Source organism: Stegostoma tigrinum, chromosome 3, assembly GCF_030684315.1.
Source record: "Stegostoma tigrinum isolate sSteTig4 chromosome 3, sSteTig4.hap1, whole genome shotgun sequence".
NCBI classification, from domain to species: Eukaryota; Metazoa; Chordata; class Chondrichthyes; order Orectolobiformes; family Stegostomatidae; genus Stegostoma; species Stegostoma tigrinum.
In genome coordinates, this window is record NC_081356.1 from 14,252,534 (window position 1) to 14,271,041 (window position 18,508).

The 18,508-nt window shown below is 40.5% G+C and overlaps 1 protein-coding gene across 6 annotated transcripts in view; it reads right to left on the minus strand.

Moving 5' to 3' along the window:
* Positions 1 to 18,508, minus strand: part of LOC125451333 (uncharacterized) — a 99,457-nt gene that overhangs the window by 27,325 nt on the left and 53,624 nt on the right. For all 6 annotated transcript variants that reach the window (XM_048528348.2, XM_048528346.2, XM_048528347.2 and 3 more), the window contains 3 exons: positions 16,874 to 17,018; positions 9,893 to 10,003; positions 8,770 to 8,897 (listed from right to left, as the gene is read on the minus strand). In XM_048528348.2, coding sequence (XP_048384305.1) covers positions 8,770 to 8,897; positions 9,893 to 10,003; positions 16,874 to 17,018 — 384 coding nt within the window. The remainder of the gene's footprint in view (positions 1 to 8,769; positions 8,898 to 9,892; positions 10,004 to 16,873; positions 17,019 to 18,508) is intronic.

Below are 18,508 nucleotides of genomic sequence, written 5' to 3' on the forward strand. Positions count from 1 at the left end.
AGGCCCTCAATGTTGTGCCGACCTGTCATACCGATCTGAAGCCCATCTAAACTACACTATTCCATGTACGTCCATATGCTTGTCCAATGATGACTTAAATGTACTTAAAGTCGGCGAATCTACTACCGTTGCAGGCAAAGCGTTCCATTCCCTTACTACTCTCTGAGTAAAGAAACTACCTCTGACATCTGTCCTACATCTTTCATCCCTCAGTTTAAAGCTATGCCCCCTCATGCTCGCCATCACCATCCTAGGAAAAAGGATCTCCCTATCCACCCTATCTAACCCTCTGAATATTTTCTATGTCTCAATTAAGTCACCTCTCAACCTTCTTCTCTCTAACGAAAACAGCCTCACGTCCCTCAACCTTTCCTCGAAAGACCTTCCCTCCAGACCAGGCAACATCCTAGTAAATCTCCTCTGCACCCTTTCCAAAGCTTCTACATCCTTCTTATAATGCGGTGACCAGAACATTTACTTGTATCTTTATTCAGAAATAAGAAATATCTCCTTCAATTTCTGTCACTGCTTAAATATCATCCTCCCTTTTAATAAAACAAAAAATTGCTGACATTGGAGATCTGAAATAAAAACAGAAATTGCTGGGAGAAACTCAGCAGGTCTGGCAGTATTTGTGGGAACTTAGCAGCGTTAGTGTTTCAAACCCAATGATTCTTCATCAGAACGGATTCTGTCTTTGCTTCAATCCTCTCTTTTAAGCTACTTTTCCAACCCACTTTAGTAGCCTACTTTCATTCATTTGTAAGTGTCTTGAAGGTACTAGTCAAGGCTCTCAAATTTCTCATTCTTGCACGGAAACAGAAATTCTACACACACAAGAAATTCTACACACACAAGAAATTCTACACACACAAGAAATTCTACACACACAAGAAATTCTACACACACAAGAAATTCTACACACACAAGAAATTCTACACACACAAGAAATTCTACACACACAAGACAGTTATTATAGAAGCATACAAGGGCATTAGTCCATGATTAAATGCAATGTGGAAAAATGTTATTTATACATTTGATCAGCTTTTGTTTCAAATTTTAGGGTTGTGAATATGTAGATTTAATGGCTAGTGACAGAAGAAAGGTAAAGGATGGCACTGTTGGTTAAAAGGGAATTGGGATATTGCAATTATGATTACTGAAAATGAATTGGTTCTCTACTAACCACCGCCACATTGGGCTGTCTAGTCTCCCTCAACCCTTCCACAATTCTTTGCTGTCTAGCTGGTAACAAAAGCTGTTGCCTCCCACTGGCAAGATTCTGCAGCAGACCACAATGGAACTTGACATGCTCTCTACCATGTGCTATAGGGCTCTTTGTGTATTTTGCACAAAGTTATGAGCTTACTTTGCACATTTCTCTCTTTCAAGAGAGAATTAAGTGTATTAGGCTCTTTTTGCGCAGACCACCTCAGTGACCACCCTTTTGCAACAGTGAACAACAAGCTAAATGCTGCAAATGTTGCCAGCTCCAGGCAAAGAGCACAATGCCACATTGTCAGACACCTTCACATTCACACTTAGCTTCAGCCAGAGGCTGCAGTTGTTGCTGCAGCTGGTGGTACATTTCAATGACAAGGTTTTTACTAAACAGAAAAAAAACAGTGCAAACATCGTTCCTCACTAAGTTTCAAGTCAGAGAGTTGCTTATTAAACACATTAGGTCAACATGACTGCCTGTGAGGACACTCTCTCCTTGCAAATTTCCCTGAATTGCATTTCCTCCACTCTTTCTTCAAGCCATGTCGAATTCCAAGGTGTATTCAAACAATTGCACCAATAACTAAGAACAGCCAGTTCATGCAGAGGCTTTAAGATCAGGACAAAAAGCTTCAGACTCGTTTTTAACCAAATCAAACAGCTTGAGTGCAAACAGCTGGACAACTGTGGCAGCAGCCAGTCGGAAGCTCTCAGCAACTGACTTTAAATAACCCTGATAAAGTGGGAGGGGTGACTGAGCCCATGTTCAGCCAGGCATGACTGTGAGATGGCATTAACTGGAGTTTTAAATTTCACAATGGCAGCCCAAGCATTAATTCAGCATTGCATGATGACAGATCTAATGGTCTGCTTACATTTTAGCAAACAAAGCCTGTTTGCTGGGTAAACAGTAAAGCAAAGTCTATTTATTTTTTAAAAACTGCAAACAGAATTCACAATTAAAACTGGGCATTTTCTAGCACTGTTACCTGTTTTCACACTGTAGGGATTCCAGGATATGGGCCAAACATGGGCAAGTGGGACTAATTTAGTTCAGCAAAGTTGGTTGGCATGGACTATTTGGACAAACAAACAGTCTGTTTCCGTGCTGTATGACTCTATAAAAGTTAAGCACCATATACAGCTGCATGCTGTTCAAATGTGATTGACAGAGGGTCATGAGGGCAGGGAAAATGACCGCAATCGCCATTTGGACAGGGCATAATGGTGGCTCTGTATTCAACCTTCCATTCTACACAATGCACATACTGATCCAAATGTAGTAATAAAGTTTAAACTTTGCAGCCTCCACAGATATTCTAGTGCTTTCTATCCCATCCGCTGGGAATATTATTTTAAGCAAGTTAGCACCCGTGCTGAAACAGCAGAGGAGGAGTTTAGATAAATGAATTTGTTGCTCCCAGCTGTTAATAGTCAGTTTGAAAATAATGCAGTTTAATCCTCTGTTCAAATAAAAACAGCAGAATGAGTTAAGGCTTCCCTACAGTGATTAATTTTAACTATGTACTTGGATGTCCAACAAAATATTCACTGTCATTTCTTTAGCTATATTTCCTACTATCACATCCATTTCCCTTAACGTTATATTTTTTGTTAAACAGGAAAAAGAAAAGCACTATTACAAATATGACTTAAGGTGCCACTCTTAATTGGTCATTTAGCAGTTCTCACCCCAGTCAGAAGAACATCAGTTCAAGCCCCAGTCCCTGATCTCATTCTACCGACACTTAATCCAGCACTGTCTCATATTGCACCAAAGATATCAGCCTTCAGGTTTAATCTTCCAGCTTGAGAGTTACCAAGACTATTCAGCAAGGAGCAAAGATATTCTTAAAATGCCCTGGTCAAGCCTTGACCTCGCCCAACAGTATTAAAAACAGATTAATCACTCAGGTCAATTATATCATTGCCATTTGAGAGACTTTGCTTTAAACATGTTGCTAAGTTTGCCCACATAATGACAATGAATACACTTCAAAAAGCATTTCATTAGCTGGGATGCATTTGGGATGCCCCAACGATATTTAAAGGAAAGTGCTTTATTTACCACAGTAACCAGTGTAGCAAAGTAAATAATTAATGGGAGCCAAATCAATATACAGGTTTTATACAGAACAAAATCATTGAAAAACAAGTATGTCTATCACAGAGTTCTAACAGACTAAGTTTGTCCAGTCCTGACAATCACGTCAGCTTCAATGAACGACCAGAAGGCCCAAAATACATCTGGATAAAAGCTACACCCATTCACACACAGGGAAGGAAGGAGACAGGTCTAATCCAGTAAATACAAAGCTATAAAATCTGGGTGAATTCTATTACTGAGGAGACTGTGGCAGCGTTAATGCTACTGGATAATAAATCCTGAGGCCCAGGCCAATGCTCTGCGAACACAGGTTTGACTCCTACCACAGCAGCTGGGGGTATTTAAATTTAACAAAACTTGGCACTGAAAGCTGTTCCTAGTAATGGTGACCATGAATCTATCACGTCATAAAATACTTCTGGTTCATTAATGCCCATTTACGGGAGAAAATCTCCCAACCTCATCTGGTCTTGTCTATATGCCTACATACCTCCTGATCTACGGTTGACTCTTAACTGCCCTCTGAAACAGTCTAGCAAGCCACACAGTTGTATTTCAGCTGCCATCATCTTCTCCAAGACAAGTGAGTTTGAAAACAAATGCCTGCCTTGCCAGCAGCATTCACATCCCATAAAAGAGTGAATAGAGGAACACACTTCCAGACCCGTAGGAGACCAATACAATAGATAACAGCCAGTTGCGTGGAACTCTAGGCTTTTTGTCAATTATCTGAAATATATTGACAACTTTATTGTCAATTGTCCATAATATCTCAAACTATCTGTACAGTACAAGATAGCACCAAACATCTTCATTAATCTTATACCAATATATAAAATATCGATTAGGGTACTTTCAAAGCATCAAGTTAATGAGTGCACACAAGTTACAGATGTTGCCTAAGTTGGTAAAGGAGGGTATTGTTGGAACCACTTTACAGGCAACTACTCATTAGCAACTTACATCACCCCACCCCCACCTCCAACTGGGACCAGCAAAGAGCTTCTCTTCCTAATGAAATCTGGGAAAGAGTTTTTGCTTTTCATTCACAATTCCTCACATAAATGAAGTTGTCCATACCATATCCAGCAACAGGAAAATGATATCAGGGCTTGCACTGATATGTAGTGATTGACATTCGCCCTAAACAACTGGCAGGCAGTGATCCTCTTCAATAAAAAGGAAGTCTAATCACATTCTATTGACTGTCAATACAATTACCATCATTGAATGTCTGACCTTCAACATGCTGGAAATTTCAAACTGACCAAAAATTTAAATCAATCCAGCCTCATCACTCCTGTGGGTCCAAGGGCAGATCAGAGGCTGGGAATTCAATGGTAAGTAACTTCACTTCCAAACGTTCCTCTGGGTTCTCTACTATCTTAAGAAAAATCAAAAGAAAAGAACTGTTGATGCTGTAAATCAGGAACAAAAACAAAGTTGCTGGGAAAGCTCAGCATCCCAGAACTGAGGAGGGGTCACCGAACCGGAAACGCCAACTCTATTTTCTCCTTCACAGATGCTGCGAGACTTGCTGAGCTTTTCCAGCAACTTTGTTTTTGTTCTCTACTATCTTACCAGGCAGATATCAGAAATGTGATGGAACACTTTACATTTGCTCTAATGAGTGCATCTCTCACAAGAATCTCAACATATTCAAGACGAAACATGCAGAGGTTGGTGCATGTGTGGAATGACTTCCAAAGGAAGTGATGGATGCGGGTAGGAGTATAATAGGCAGCTAAGCCACCAGTCTGAATATCAAATCCTCCAATCAGTGGCTGCAGTCTATAGTAAATACTGTCACAAAGTGCTGTCTGATTACCAAGTCTGTGATATTACTTGATTAGTGCATTTGTGTGATATCTTTGTCAAGTATTTTATGGAGAAACTTACATGTTTATTTAGAACTGATTAACATCTCATCTTTAAACTTGACTTATTTCATCTCTTATACCTTGGTCCCAGTGAGAATAACTTTGTTTCTCAACAAGATGATTGTTGGCCCAAGCCCCATGTAGAATTTTAGGTATATGTTGATACCAGCGTACATTATGGAGGAAGTGCTGCAGAACAGCCGGATTGCAGGTGAAATATTAAATCAGAGTATGCTTTCTCATAGGTGAGTGTTAGATCCTTCGCATTTTTCAAGGAACAACTTTGGAGTACTCCTGGTTTCCTAGGCAACACTTCCCTCAACTAAACCAAAGTAGACCATTTTGTCATGCACTTCATTGCTGTGTGAGAGAATTTGCAGTGCCTAAATTGGTTGCTGGCTGCTTTCCTTACAACAGTGACTGTGCTTTCCAAATGTGAGGTGCTTTTAAGCATTCAGAATGTATGAAATGGACCACGTCGTTGCAAATTCTTCCACTCTTCACTGCATGTGTCCTCTATGCATTCTGGCCTGGCTCGTCAATTAAAATTAGCTGTAATTTTCTTTTGCAATCTTCCAATTGTGAACATTAAAACAGTTTGGTAAGGAACTGGAAAACTGTCAATGATGGAAAATATCCCTCATAAATCATCCAAAAAACAGCACAAATGAAGCTTCTGCTGCTTCCTTCAAAGGGACTCTGTTGGCTTGAGAGACAAGTAAGCTATTCATGGGTTGCGTGCTAGTCAACAAATTCTTCACTCGTGATAGGAAGCAGCATTCTTGGCCAGCTTTCTAAAGACTTCATGGTACCTTATAATATTTGCCTCATGTCTTGTGCAGTCATATGACATTGTTTGAAATAGCAATCCTAATTTATCTCCTTCCACATGACAATATAAACATGAGCCCATCTCATTCAAAACATCCTTGAAATAATTCACTTTTCCATTACTTTGGAATGCTCAGTAACTGCACCAACAACCTTGCAAAACTACAAATTAGACATTGAAGCTATTAATATTTTTAAAAAATGAAAAACCTAGCACTCCTTGAGCACTTTCTGCAAAATTATAGGAACAAATCCTAACTAATTTTGGATAATCTTGGTTATTTAGCCTGACTAAACGCATCCAGTGTTCAGAATTACCTTCCTATTGTAGCATTCAATTGTTTATGTAATTCTGCCAATATATTGACTTGACTACTCTATTTGAAAGTAGTTTATGCTATAGAGTTATCCATCATAAACTTAGCCTTCTATAGTTTGCATCTGTGTTACCTAGTTTGACAGACTTCAGTTGCATAAAAACCTTAGCTTTATTTTTATTAGATGATTCCCTATCAGATTGAAAACCCCAAGTTCCTCCCGTCTCCCTCATAATTTAGTTCCCTGATACAAGGGATCAGCCTCACCAGTTTTATCTACAGATCAAGGTCACTTGGCCACCACAGTCCAGACTCAGTGCCCAAAGGTCTTGTTTCTCCCTAGCTCCGGGGGTGGGGAGATTTTGAAGCTTGTTTCTTCAGAAATGGGGGGAGAGAAGGGGGCTCTGAATTAAATAGAGAGAGAGAGGGCTTCTTCAGAAATGGGGGTGGGGAAGGCTTCTTCCGACCTCTCCCCCAACCTCATCCCAAGACCGGCTCATCTTGAACCCGCCTCCTTGATCTGTCCATCTTTTCTCCCACCTATCCGCTACTCCCCACCTCACTGACCAACCTCCACCCCCACTTCCGACTAGCCTCATCCACACCTCCTTGACCTGTCAGTCTTCCCTCCCACCTATCCACCCCTCCTTCCTCACTGACCAACCCCCATCCCAAATCCCTACCTACACTCCCCTGTACTGGCATCATCGCCACCTCCTTGACCTGTCAGTCTTCCCTGCCCACCTTCTGTCATTGCCTCCCCCTCTCTATTTATTTCGGAGTCTCCTTCTCCTCCCCCCATTTCTGAAGAAGGGTCCAGACCCGAAACATCAGCTTTCCTGCTCCTCGGAAGCTGCCTGGCCTGCTGTGTTCATCCAGCTCTACACTTTGTTATCTCAGACTCCAGCATGGGCAATTCCTACTACCTCTCAATGTTTTGTACCCTAGTATTACCTACCAATCTTTGATTCCAATTTCATCTCATTCAAATTAAGTACTTTCTAACTAAATATTTTTACTCCAAAATTCTTATTGCCCTTACCATAGGGAATGTAAACCTCATGATACTACAATCAACTCCTAAATCATTTTTTCAACTGATAATTGCCCCAAACGTTACCTAGAACCAGGTCTATCATTGCCTCCTTCTTCGTTGGACTGGAAAAATATCTTCTACAAAATTCTCCGAATACCCTGCAGAAATAGTTCTCCATCTCTCCTCTTTACATTATTACTATCACATTTCCATTAGTATAGTTGAATTCCTGTGGTCACCACACTTTTTTCACACCTCTAATTTTTTGCAAATCTTGAGCTGTTGGCCTATAAAACACATCCCATTGGTACTCTAATCAAATAGATTGTCCTTGACCTTTCTTGTTCAAGTTTAACCCAAACAGTTTGTAAAATCCAACCTTCCACATAACTGATTCCAAAGACCAAGGAATCTAAACTCCTCCTTGCTGCACCATTTCTAAAGCCATGATTCATTTCGTTGACCCTCCTATTTCTCTACTTACTAGCAAGCAACGTATTAAGCAATCTGGAGATGGCACCCTTCAAGACTCTGCTAGTTAGGTTGTTTCCTAACTCCTTCAATCTGCCCAAAATATCTCAGCTACCCTTACATCTATGTTACTAGTGCCAACATGGATGACAACTGTTTATTCTTCATCCTCTGAAACAGCAAACTATGACATCCTCAATTCTGACATCAGGATGGCAATATACCATACAATATGGTGGCTCAGTTGTTAGCACTGTTGCCTCACAGCAACAGGTTCAATTCCCCCTCGGGCAACTGTCTCTGTGGGGTTTGCACATTCTCCCCGTGACTGTGGGGGTTTCCTCCAGGTGCTCTGGTTTCTCCCACAGTCCAAAGATGTGCAGGTTAGATGGACTGGTCATGCTAAATTGCCCGTAGTGTTCAGGGATGTGTAGATTAGGTGGGTTTGGGGAATGGGTTTGGGTGGGATGCTCTGAGAGTCAGTGTGGACTTGTTGGGCTGTAGAGCCTGTTTCCACACTGTATGGATTCTATGAAATTCTAAGAAAACTGTCAGGGGCTGAGATACTGATCTCCAACAAACCCAATCATTTTTCATAGTCCATGATATTGAAAAAGGTGGAGCTATGTGCAGCATCTATTTATCTTTCCGATTTTGTAGCTCCTTACACCCATCTCCTTTAAGTTTCATTAAATCACTGCTTGTATCCTGTTTGGTTCCAAGTTACTTCTCACAATTTCACTGTCCATCCTAATTTGGCGTCATTTGCGGAAATCATTCATTTTGTACTAAATTTCTGAGCCCATGTCATTAACGGAAATTAGTAACATTTAATATTTCCAAAGACAAAGCACAGCTAAACAAAGATTAACCTTATAAGAACAAAATTAAGAAAGTACAAACCTCCCAGACCATCTTTCAGGTTGGAATTCATCAGGATCATCAAAAATTTCAGGATCCCTATGGACAGCAAAGGCGACGAATAATGCTACATAACCCTTGGGGACCACATAACCACATAGGGTGGTGTCCTGTTAGAAACAGCATAGGAAAGCAGGTATGTAAAAATGGGCACCAAACTAGAAAAGAAATCGGAATTTAGTCTTCCACAAAACAAGCCAAATAACTTACAAAAATTATCTTATTACACTTCTCGGGACATTCCCATGAACTACCTTTAAAGTGCAGGCTCTTGTTATGAAGGCATTAGCTGCTGCGACGTAATACCAATAATTTGTATTTACTAAGAGCCTTTAATAAGCCGCTTTACAGTTATGTCATTCAAAACAATTCAAAACTGTACCGCATAAGAAATTAAGACAAATAAAAATGAAAATGTCTTGAAGAGGGTTGGGGGGGGGGGGGGGGGGGGGGGTGGAAGAAAGAGGGGTGGGGGGTGAAAGAAAAAAAAAGGGGGGGGCGGGGAAGGAAAGACGAGGCCAAAACCAGGGTGAGCTGTCAAACTGAAAGAGGTAACGCTTTTAAAATGGTGTCAAGGGCAAACATGGAGGTGAATGCATAATTCAGCAGATTGGTGGACAAGGAATGTATTGGTAAATGACAGTCATAAGAAGTTTGAAAGTGTAGTTGTAAGAGAGATTAATTTCAGGTACGGACACAGAAGACATAGGATTGGATGCAGGAAGGGGAAACGTGGGTGGAGCATGATAATAAGAAAGTGATCACGATACTCATTTGTACTTGATATTACAACAGCAGCAAGATCAAGGGTCGCTGTGACTACGGGTTAGGGAGTTCAAATGGACCCCTAAAGTGCTGTAACTCTCCAATCTACACATAAATCCAGCACAGGGCATTCTCATAAATACTGAGCATCTTTCAATGTAGTAAAATCTTAAGGTGTTTCACAGGAGGGATGCAGGGTGGCTCTGCAATTTAACTGGCTAGCTCCTTCAAACACTTGCTTTAAAGCATTGTGGCAGCATTGCAGTATCGCATCTGCACTACAAGGTTTCACCATGAATGAGTTTATCATTAAATCTAACTGTTACGGGAAACTCAATACCTGCTTTGCGATTCTTCGACCCCCAATAAAGGACGGCCAGAGTCTTTCCACCTCTAGAAGCACGTGGTCTAAATAATCTTCACTTTCTTGAGCTCGTTTGCGGAGATCAACCTAAAGATAAATGTTACACTGAAAATCAGCGCCAGTTTAAAGTTTAAATTAGATGTAGGCCTAATGGCCACTGTAGCTTCATTATTTTGAAGATATGACAAAACACTAGAGGCTGGAATCTGTGAACTATAATACTGGTATGAAACCATACCAGATTCAAATGCAGATGGGGAAGACATTTACAGTATTCTAGCTGCCAATTCTGCAACTGAAGCCAAACGTAGCAAGGGCCTATTCTGTCAGTGAGTCAACTAATTTCTGCCCCTCTGGAATGCAATAATCACTAAGCTATTTATAAGTTTCGTTCAGAACATTCCCAAGAGATTGTGAGCTATACTTTTTAAATATTGGACTAGAATATTTGGATATTCCAAAGAATCATATCCAGCAATAATAGAACCATTCAATTTGTGAGTTTAAGTTACCTTGATTCTTGCCTGGATATAGACTCATTCTATGCGCAATTTATTTTGCTGACTGATAAGGCATTTAAAAAAATATAGCCCTCAACCTGCACAGTTCCAAAGCAATTGTTGGAATAAAAGACATTAACGTCTTGTGTTATGTTAGCTTATACCATTGTAAGTCTAAACACTGGCCCTTGTACAACTAATTAAGGTTATATTGATACTTGTATTCCCATACTGTGCGGCATAATGCCAGCAAATGAAGCAGCTTGTTTATAATACAACACATGTGGCTCATCATCATAGCTATTGAACTGTTCTCAGTTTCATTTGACCAATTTGTGCTAGTGGTTTTTCCAGTGTAAAAAAATCTGGGCTAATCCCGGTTTCCTGTACAATCGCATATTCTGCTTAGTCTAATGTCACTGCCCACAACCCGTAATATCCTACCCTTCTAAGTGCAGTTTCCTGCTTCCTTCTCATAATTATTCATATCCCACTGAGTCTAGGTTCATTATCCTGTTCAGTCTCCATCCTTTGGCATTCCATTTTTACAACGAAATATCAAATATATTTCAAGAGAATTTTAGGCTAAAATTAACAATTTCCTCTGTAAGTCTACTGTAAGAGTTAACGTTACCAAACCTCCAGGTATACCTGGCAAATCAGGGTATACCAAACTAGAGTAAACTGGGCCCTTACTGATTGATTTAATTGATCAATGTAATGCAAATTGTGCACGGATAGAATGAAGATTTGACAGATCAACAAAACAGTGTTCCCAACCAGATGATTCAGACACTGCTGGATCTATCACCTTAGAAAATCCTTAAGAAAAGTGCTTTCACAAGTGGACACCCCAGAGAAATTTACTTGTGATTTTTTAAAATTTAAAATATAGCCATCAACAAATAATTCAACATAGCAATTATTGTACAGCACAATCAGCAATTAGAACACTCTGCTAGTCTGGTGGGGACTGGGAGCGGGAGATCTAAATGTTTTCCACAACATAGGGTTGATGGGGAGATTTTCTGTTGTAATATTTCAAAGTTTGTGTATTTTGATCAAACGGTTCAGGGCATGGTTTTGTAAATCAGTTCAAATACATTAATTGTAAAACAGCATTATATATTCCTAGTACCCGTACTGAACCTTCCGTTCTGGAATTATATCCCAAAAAATAAATATGCAATACAAGATTCTAGTCAGCGCACTGGAAAGAAGGACTGCAGATACATATAGATTTTTTAAAAAATATGTTTATATTTATTTCAATGCTCATGCATATTAAAAAAATGCAACTGCCTTTATGTGGGATCTAATGCAGCAGATCAAGTCCTGCTTGGTTCAGATGTCCAAAGTATCTGACAGGCCAAACCCTTTCTACTCCGATTGGAGACTGACACCACAAGCTTAACAGAATTAACTGAAAAGCATATTTTATGTTTCAGATTTGACTGGTTCAATTTGTGCTCACAAACTAAATACTCATCTATAATAAGCAGTTTGTATTTTGGATTAGTCAGGTGGTTGAATGTGGTACAGGTGACAGAGGATCTTGAACCTCATTGCGATTACCTTCCATCAGCCGGACCAAGCAACTGATATACTTGAAACATGTGTGTCTGGGATGTATCAGTAATGATTTAATTGACCAACTGCCATCTTACAGGTGCAGAAACTTCAGCTGTCTTTTGTTTTAGTAAATCTCTGCAGATGCAAGGGTAAAACGGACATACCAATTCCCTGAAGGTTTACTCTAAGTGGTACAGGAAGGATGATTGAGAAGGATGCAAAGGCATCCAGTAAAGTATCTCTGCAACCCTTCCCTGCCTTAACTTAATGCATTAAAAGAGCAAAGCTTAAACCTACTTCATTTTGTCAGTGTTGCTCTGTGTTTATTTATTATGGGTACAACTGATTCTGCTGTATTCAGATGATTTTCAACCTGTCAATGAAGGAATGCTGTTTGTCGGCCCGGGAGGGGGCTATCAGGACCAATTTGGAAAGGAGATGAGATGGAAAGGGAGAAGTGAGATGAGATGGTATGGGAAGGATTGAACAACAAATAGGGGCTGTAAGGTAGAGAGGGTGGGCAGGCGAAGGGAGGCACTGGACATAAGGCTAGTTTAGGAAGAATGGATGTGATGATATGTCTGGTTAAGCAAGTCTTTTACTTAAAAGCTAGTCAATCATTACAGGCCTACTCAGAAGGTGGTGAGAATCTGGAAGTCACTGCCTGTAAAAGGTGGTAGAGGCAGAAACCCTCATAACATTAGGAAGCATTTAGATGTGCACTGCGATGCTAAAGCATAAAAGGCCATGAGCCAAGTATTGGAAGATGGGGCCAGAAGCAGTAAGGTGCTTGTTTTTGATCAGCACAGACTCAATGCGGCAAAGGACCTTTTCTGTGCTGTAGACCTTGATGACTTTAAGTATTAGACGCCTGACTTGTCCTTGTCTTTGGAAGGTTAGGATCTCATTCATTACTTTTGCAAGAACTTAAGACCTGATTTAAGCCACCATTCAATCCCACCCAAAGCCTAACAAGAACATGGTGCAGATGGATTAAAATATTAGACACAACCTGACATTTAATTTGTGTTGGCACAGTTCTTACATCCATTTTGGTAGGTATAGAGCAATGCCCATGTACCAAGTAAGGACCTTATGGAAGTAAATTGGGATCCATGGCATACTTCAGAAGCCTTGGCAGTTGTGTTCATTGTCCAGTGCTAGCCTCACCAAGAGAGCCCATGCCTGAAAGAGCAGAAAGCCAAGAAGAGGGCTAAAATAAAGGAACACAGGAAGTTACTTTGTCCAGGAATAGCAGAAACTCAAAATCCTCTTTACATCAGGAACACAGGCTTTTCCTAAAGCTAATTAGAATGGCCATTCTGAGAATGACAGATAGGACGGCTTGCTCTGGGCTGTGGCTGAAAGTGACCTGAGCATAGCTTCCATGTCAAGTGAACCAAAGCTCCCCCTTCAAAAGAGACTTACAAAGGATATACCGCTGGCATTCTGTGTGGCTTCAGTCAATATGCAAGGACAACCACGGATTGGTCAGTTACAGGATGACACAGCTTCCAGCAAATTGCGCTCACTGTTGCTTTATCACAAAGATACAGTTTTTCTTTTTGACAATGTTGTATCAGCTTTTTATGTAAAAAAATGCAAGGAATGTGGTTATTGCTGGCTAGGTCAGCATCTCTAATTGCCCTTGACAGGGTGACAATGGGTACTCCGTGCTATCAGGAAGTAAGTTTCAGGCATTTGACCCTGTAACAATGAGCAATTATACAGTCCTAGGTCAGGATGATGTGCGACAGAAGTGGCTTTTGTTTGAAAATATCAGATGTTGATTTACACAGATTCTACTGAGTTATGGGCCAGTGTTAGCCTATACTTGAACAGAATGTGGATCCTAGATCTACTTAAATGCATGCCACCTATTGGTTAAATTGCAATGCTGTAGAATTAATTTAGCTGGTCTGGTCTGCTTTAGCATATTGCTGAGGCCCTCTTGTGGCAAGACCTAATGCTTATGCTGCAACTAAGGGGCTGGGGAAGACATACCAAATGATTTGACACCATCAGAACTCAAATTTATACAGGAACAGTACCATAGTATTACTAGAAAAAAGGATACATTTTGTCCAAGCTTCATATCTGGCACTCATTAGTGTTTACTTCACAGTCTATATTCACCCGCTTCTGCAAATAGCCCTCTCAAGAGGAAAAGCTTTGACAAAAATGGATTGCAGTATTTAAGTTCTGTACTGATCATTCCTCGGCCATCACTCACTAATGAGTATGATTACCCACTGAGGAAATTCCATGTCATTGGTTCTCTGGGTCCTTGTGTAGCTCATCAGTCCAATCTTAGGGCAGCATCATTTGGCAGGTGTTTCTGGGAGGTGGAAATGGTCCTTGGCCTTGAGATCATTGGCATCTCTTTCTCCTGTTTCTTTTCTGGACTTCCTCTTGCCAATGGGCATGTCATTGAAGACCAACAAAGATCATGAAAGAATTGGAATGGGGAGAAATGAGCTGTTCCTTCAAAAGCTGTTAAAAAATTGAAACTGAAAAATAAGTTCTCTTGGATCTAGAATACTCCACTACTAAAACAGCCACATTAGATGTTCGTGCTTTCATAGAAAGGATGATAATCCCTCAGAAAAAAAGCTATCCTTAGAAGAATTAAAAGGAGTAGCTCAGCACTTACAGGTTTGGTTCTACCTGAAAGCCAGAAAAAAAATTTCAAATGAAATTTCCACGTGCTGAAAACGGAGGGAAGTGAAAAAACTAAAGCTGGAGCAGCATAAATTAGAATTTGGATTCCCACAAGGAAAGGAAGAGGAGGAAAAATGAATTCCAAGAACAGACAAATGAGGGGAAGAGAGAGGCAAGAAAAGAACTCAAGGAAAGGGAACAAATTCCTGCTGAAACACTCCAAGCTGAAAAGAGAACCTAATGATGACAGCACTGGTGAGGGAACAACACAAACCATATTTAAGGACTGAAATGGGCAGCATGGTGGCTCAGTGGATAGCACTGCTGCCTCACAGAGGCAAGGGCCCAGGCTTGATTCCACCTTCAGGCAACTGTCTGTGTTTTGTTTGCACATTCTCCCTGCGTCTGCGTAGGTTTTTGCCAGAGGCTCTGGCTTCCTCTCACAGCCCAAAGGTGTGCAAGTTAACTGGACTGGCAAAGCTAAAGTGACCATAGTGTTCAGGGATGTGTAAGTTAGGTGCAATAACGATGGGAAATGCAGAGTTACAGGGAAAGGGATGGGGAATAGGTCTGGGTGGGATATCCTTTGGAGATTTGGTATGGAAATGTTGGGCTGAATAGATTCTGCGGAAACATTCAAGTCTTCCCATTCAATCTCGAAGCTTGATGTAGAGGAGATGGATGGCTTCCTGCCTTTCCAGTGGCTGATAGTTGCGTTGTATTGCTCATGCTGGGGGGCTAAAGGTGGATTAAGTGCTTTCAGGTCTTTTGAAGATGCTGTTGAACAATCGAGTTATTTCTGGTTCAGCTGATACTTTAACGACACATTTTGGTACCAAATGCCGTAATTCAATGGAATTAGTTATTGATTATGCCAGATGGACAGCACTATTATTTATGGCTCGACCGCATTTAATTCAGATTTCCTGCGGGTCATGAAAAAAAAGTCTAGAAAATCATGCAAGTTTGTAAGTAAAACAAAGTAAGGCAAAGCAGGAACAAGCATCTCCCGGAGGAGACCGTGTGCAAGTCTATAGTTGAAACCCTTTAATCTAATTTTATCTGAGAGACCTACTTAAGGTGTCATTACCTAACATTTTTTTCTTTCACAGGTTGTGGGAATCACTGGGCTTTGCTGCCCATATATAATAAATTGCCCAGAACTTAATGTCTTTCTGGACTATTTTAAAAGGCAGTTAAGAATGATTTATTTTGCTGCAAGTCACATGTAGGCTGAACCAGGTAAGAACAGCAGATTTCCCACTTTAAAAGGCACCAGTGCATTGACTGTTGTAAAAGTTTATCCAATGATAGTTTCATGATAATGGAATTTTATTCTACTAAAGATGTAGGAACCCTATTAGTTTATTCTGAGAGATTTCAGCTCCTTCGAATATGGCCTAACGCGTAATCTAGATTTTAGTTACTCCACCACAGGCAGTCATGTTGACAGCTGCCAAGGTCCTAAAGCTCTGGAATTTATTTCCTAAACTTCTCCACTCTCCCTCTTTAAAATCTCTGACCAAGATTTTGATCACTATCCCCAGATCCAGTATCTCAGTGGACAGTCAAATTTTGTTTGCTAACATTCCTGCAACAGCTTTGGAGGGTTTTACTTACAATTACAAGTTTGTGTTGTAGCAATGAGTCAATTAATTCTTCCAGGAAATGTGCAGCAAATACATACATAAATCATTAAATCAGCAATGATTAATTCTACGTATATGAAAAGGAGATTAATTAATTGAAACAAACATATAAATTGACACTTTTGTAACCTAGTTTAACAGAGATTAAATGATCACTTCTTACTGATTTTACTGATGTTAGTGTAAACACCATAATTTGGAATATTTAAACACCAATGTATTAAAATTACCTGAGGAGTTGCAAGATGACACCTTCAAACAGGCCACTCAAAAACTACAGAATGGAGGAGAAACGGAGACAGTCGAATGAAAGGGTAGACCACAGTACAGAAAAGAAACAGTCAGAAGGAACAAGTCAGTAAATAGCTTTAAAAGGCAGTCATGTTATACTGGGTAAAAAAGAAAACAAACAAACAAAGTCAGTCAGTCTGGAAGGAGGAAGAAACATACAGAAGCCAATATTTAAATTACACCGATTACTTTGATTAGTGCATACAGCTAACAGAGTAGTGGCCCTGAACAACCTTGGTCACAGTTTTAAGAACAGTAGAAGGTAGCAAATAACAGAAGTGTACCTTGTCTGAGCCAGCAAGCTCCAGAGTAAAGGAGGTCAACAACGATGCAAGTGCCTTGGGGATTAGTGCCGAAATGAACAGGAGAAGATGCTGTGCTGCATTGGTGTTTTCTGGGAATGGTACAGTCTTTATTTTGGAGATCAGCCTGTTGAAGTTATCAAGTTAAAATTACACATTTACACCAAAATGTATTAACTATTACTGGTTTACTGTAACTGTGAAGAACATGAATGATAAAGATTTGCATTAGAATGACAGAATGTTAGGAGGCAGACGAAACACTGAATAGCTATGAAGCTACAAAGTTGACGTTTCGGGCCTAGGCCCTTCATCAGAGATGATGATCTCTGATGAAGGGTCTAGGCCCGAAACGTCAGCTTTTGTGCTCCTGAGATGCTGCTTGACCTGCTGTGTTCATCCAGCCTCATATTTTATTATCTTGGAATTCTCCAGCATCTGCAGTTCCCAAATTCTCTGAAGCTACAAAGTTGTTGCTTTTGTATCTGCAATTGTGTTTTACTCAAATTGATCAGGGGTAAAAAGTCAGGTTTCTTTTGGGGCATGGGGGAGATGGGTGCGTGGTGATGGTGGTCATAATTCACAATCTGCCCATGTTGGTTCCAATGGAGATTTCCTACTCCCAGCTAATTACTCTGACTGTAGTGTAGGACTGAGCACTTCCCTAATACTGGTTTCCTCCGACTCCCTGATGATCACAAATCAACCAGTTCTGGGTTTAATCGCATCTTTAAGATGGATCTGCCCTTAATTAAAGGGGAAGAAACTATACTGAATACAGTTCCTGGAATTTAAAACATGACAAACAAAACTGCTCCAGGGTGACTGACATGGCACAGCTGCAACAAGAGGTCTCAGGAACAAATGAGAGCAGGCACCCAGAGAGGTCAACTCCTGGAGTTTGGATCTGAATATCTGTCTGCAGTGGTGTAGAAAGTTAATTACCACCCATGGTTACTAAAAGTCAATGAATCAATTTTTACCAATAACTCCCACATCAACTTTTCATGCTGCTCAAAGCACTAAAACCTCATCACTTATCCAGTAGCATTTCTTAGCATTTAGAAATTATATCTAGCATTCAGGTGCTCTAACCCACTCTCAGACACCTACCAAAGCTGCCAGCCTTACACCCACCTCCTACTGGCTCCATCTTCCTCAACCAATCTGATATAACATGCATGCAAGCACACACACAGTCAATGACAATCTGCCATCTCTTGCAGGGCGATGTATTACAGAAGAGAAGAAAGCAAAGCATAGCTGGCTGGGGACAAGGAAGCCCTTATTTTCTCAGGTCTACAGGAGATGGTTCATTGCATCCCAAAGCTAGCTGCAATGGAGTCTAAAAAGATGGGAGGGATGTACGTTCCTGCTTTAAGCTAATTTTCAACTCCTAGCTCATCATCCTGCAGGCAAGCAAGTTTGTTGATCATAGAAGCATAGACCTCTAGCTGCTCACCCATCTGTATTTCAGGGGTATTGGTTATCTTAGCTGTCTAGGTGGCTGGTTTGGAATTTAATGTGATACCAAGAGCATGGGTTCAATTCCTACATAAGCTAAGGCTATCATGAAGGACTCTTCTTGACCTCTCCCCTCTCATGAAGCATGGTGAC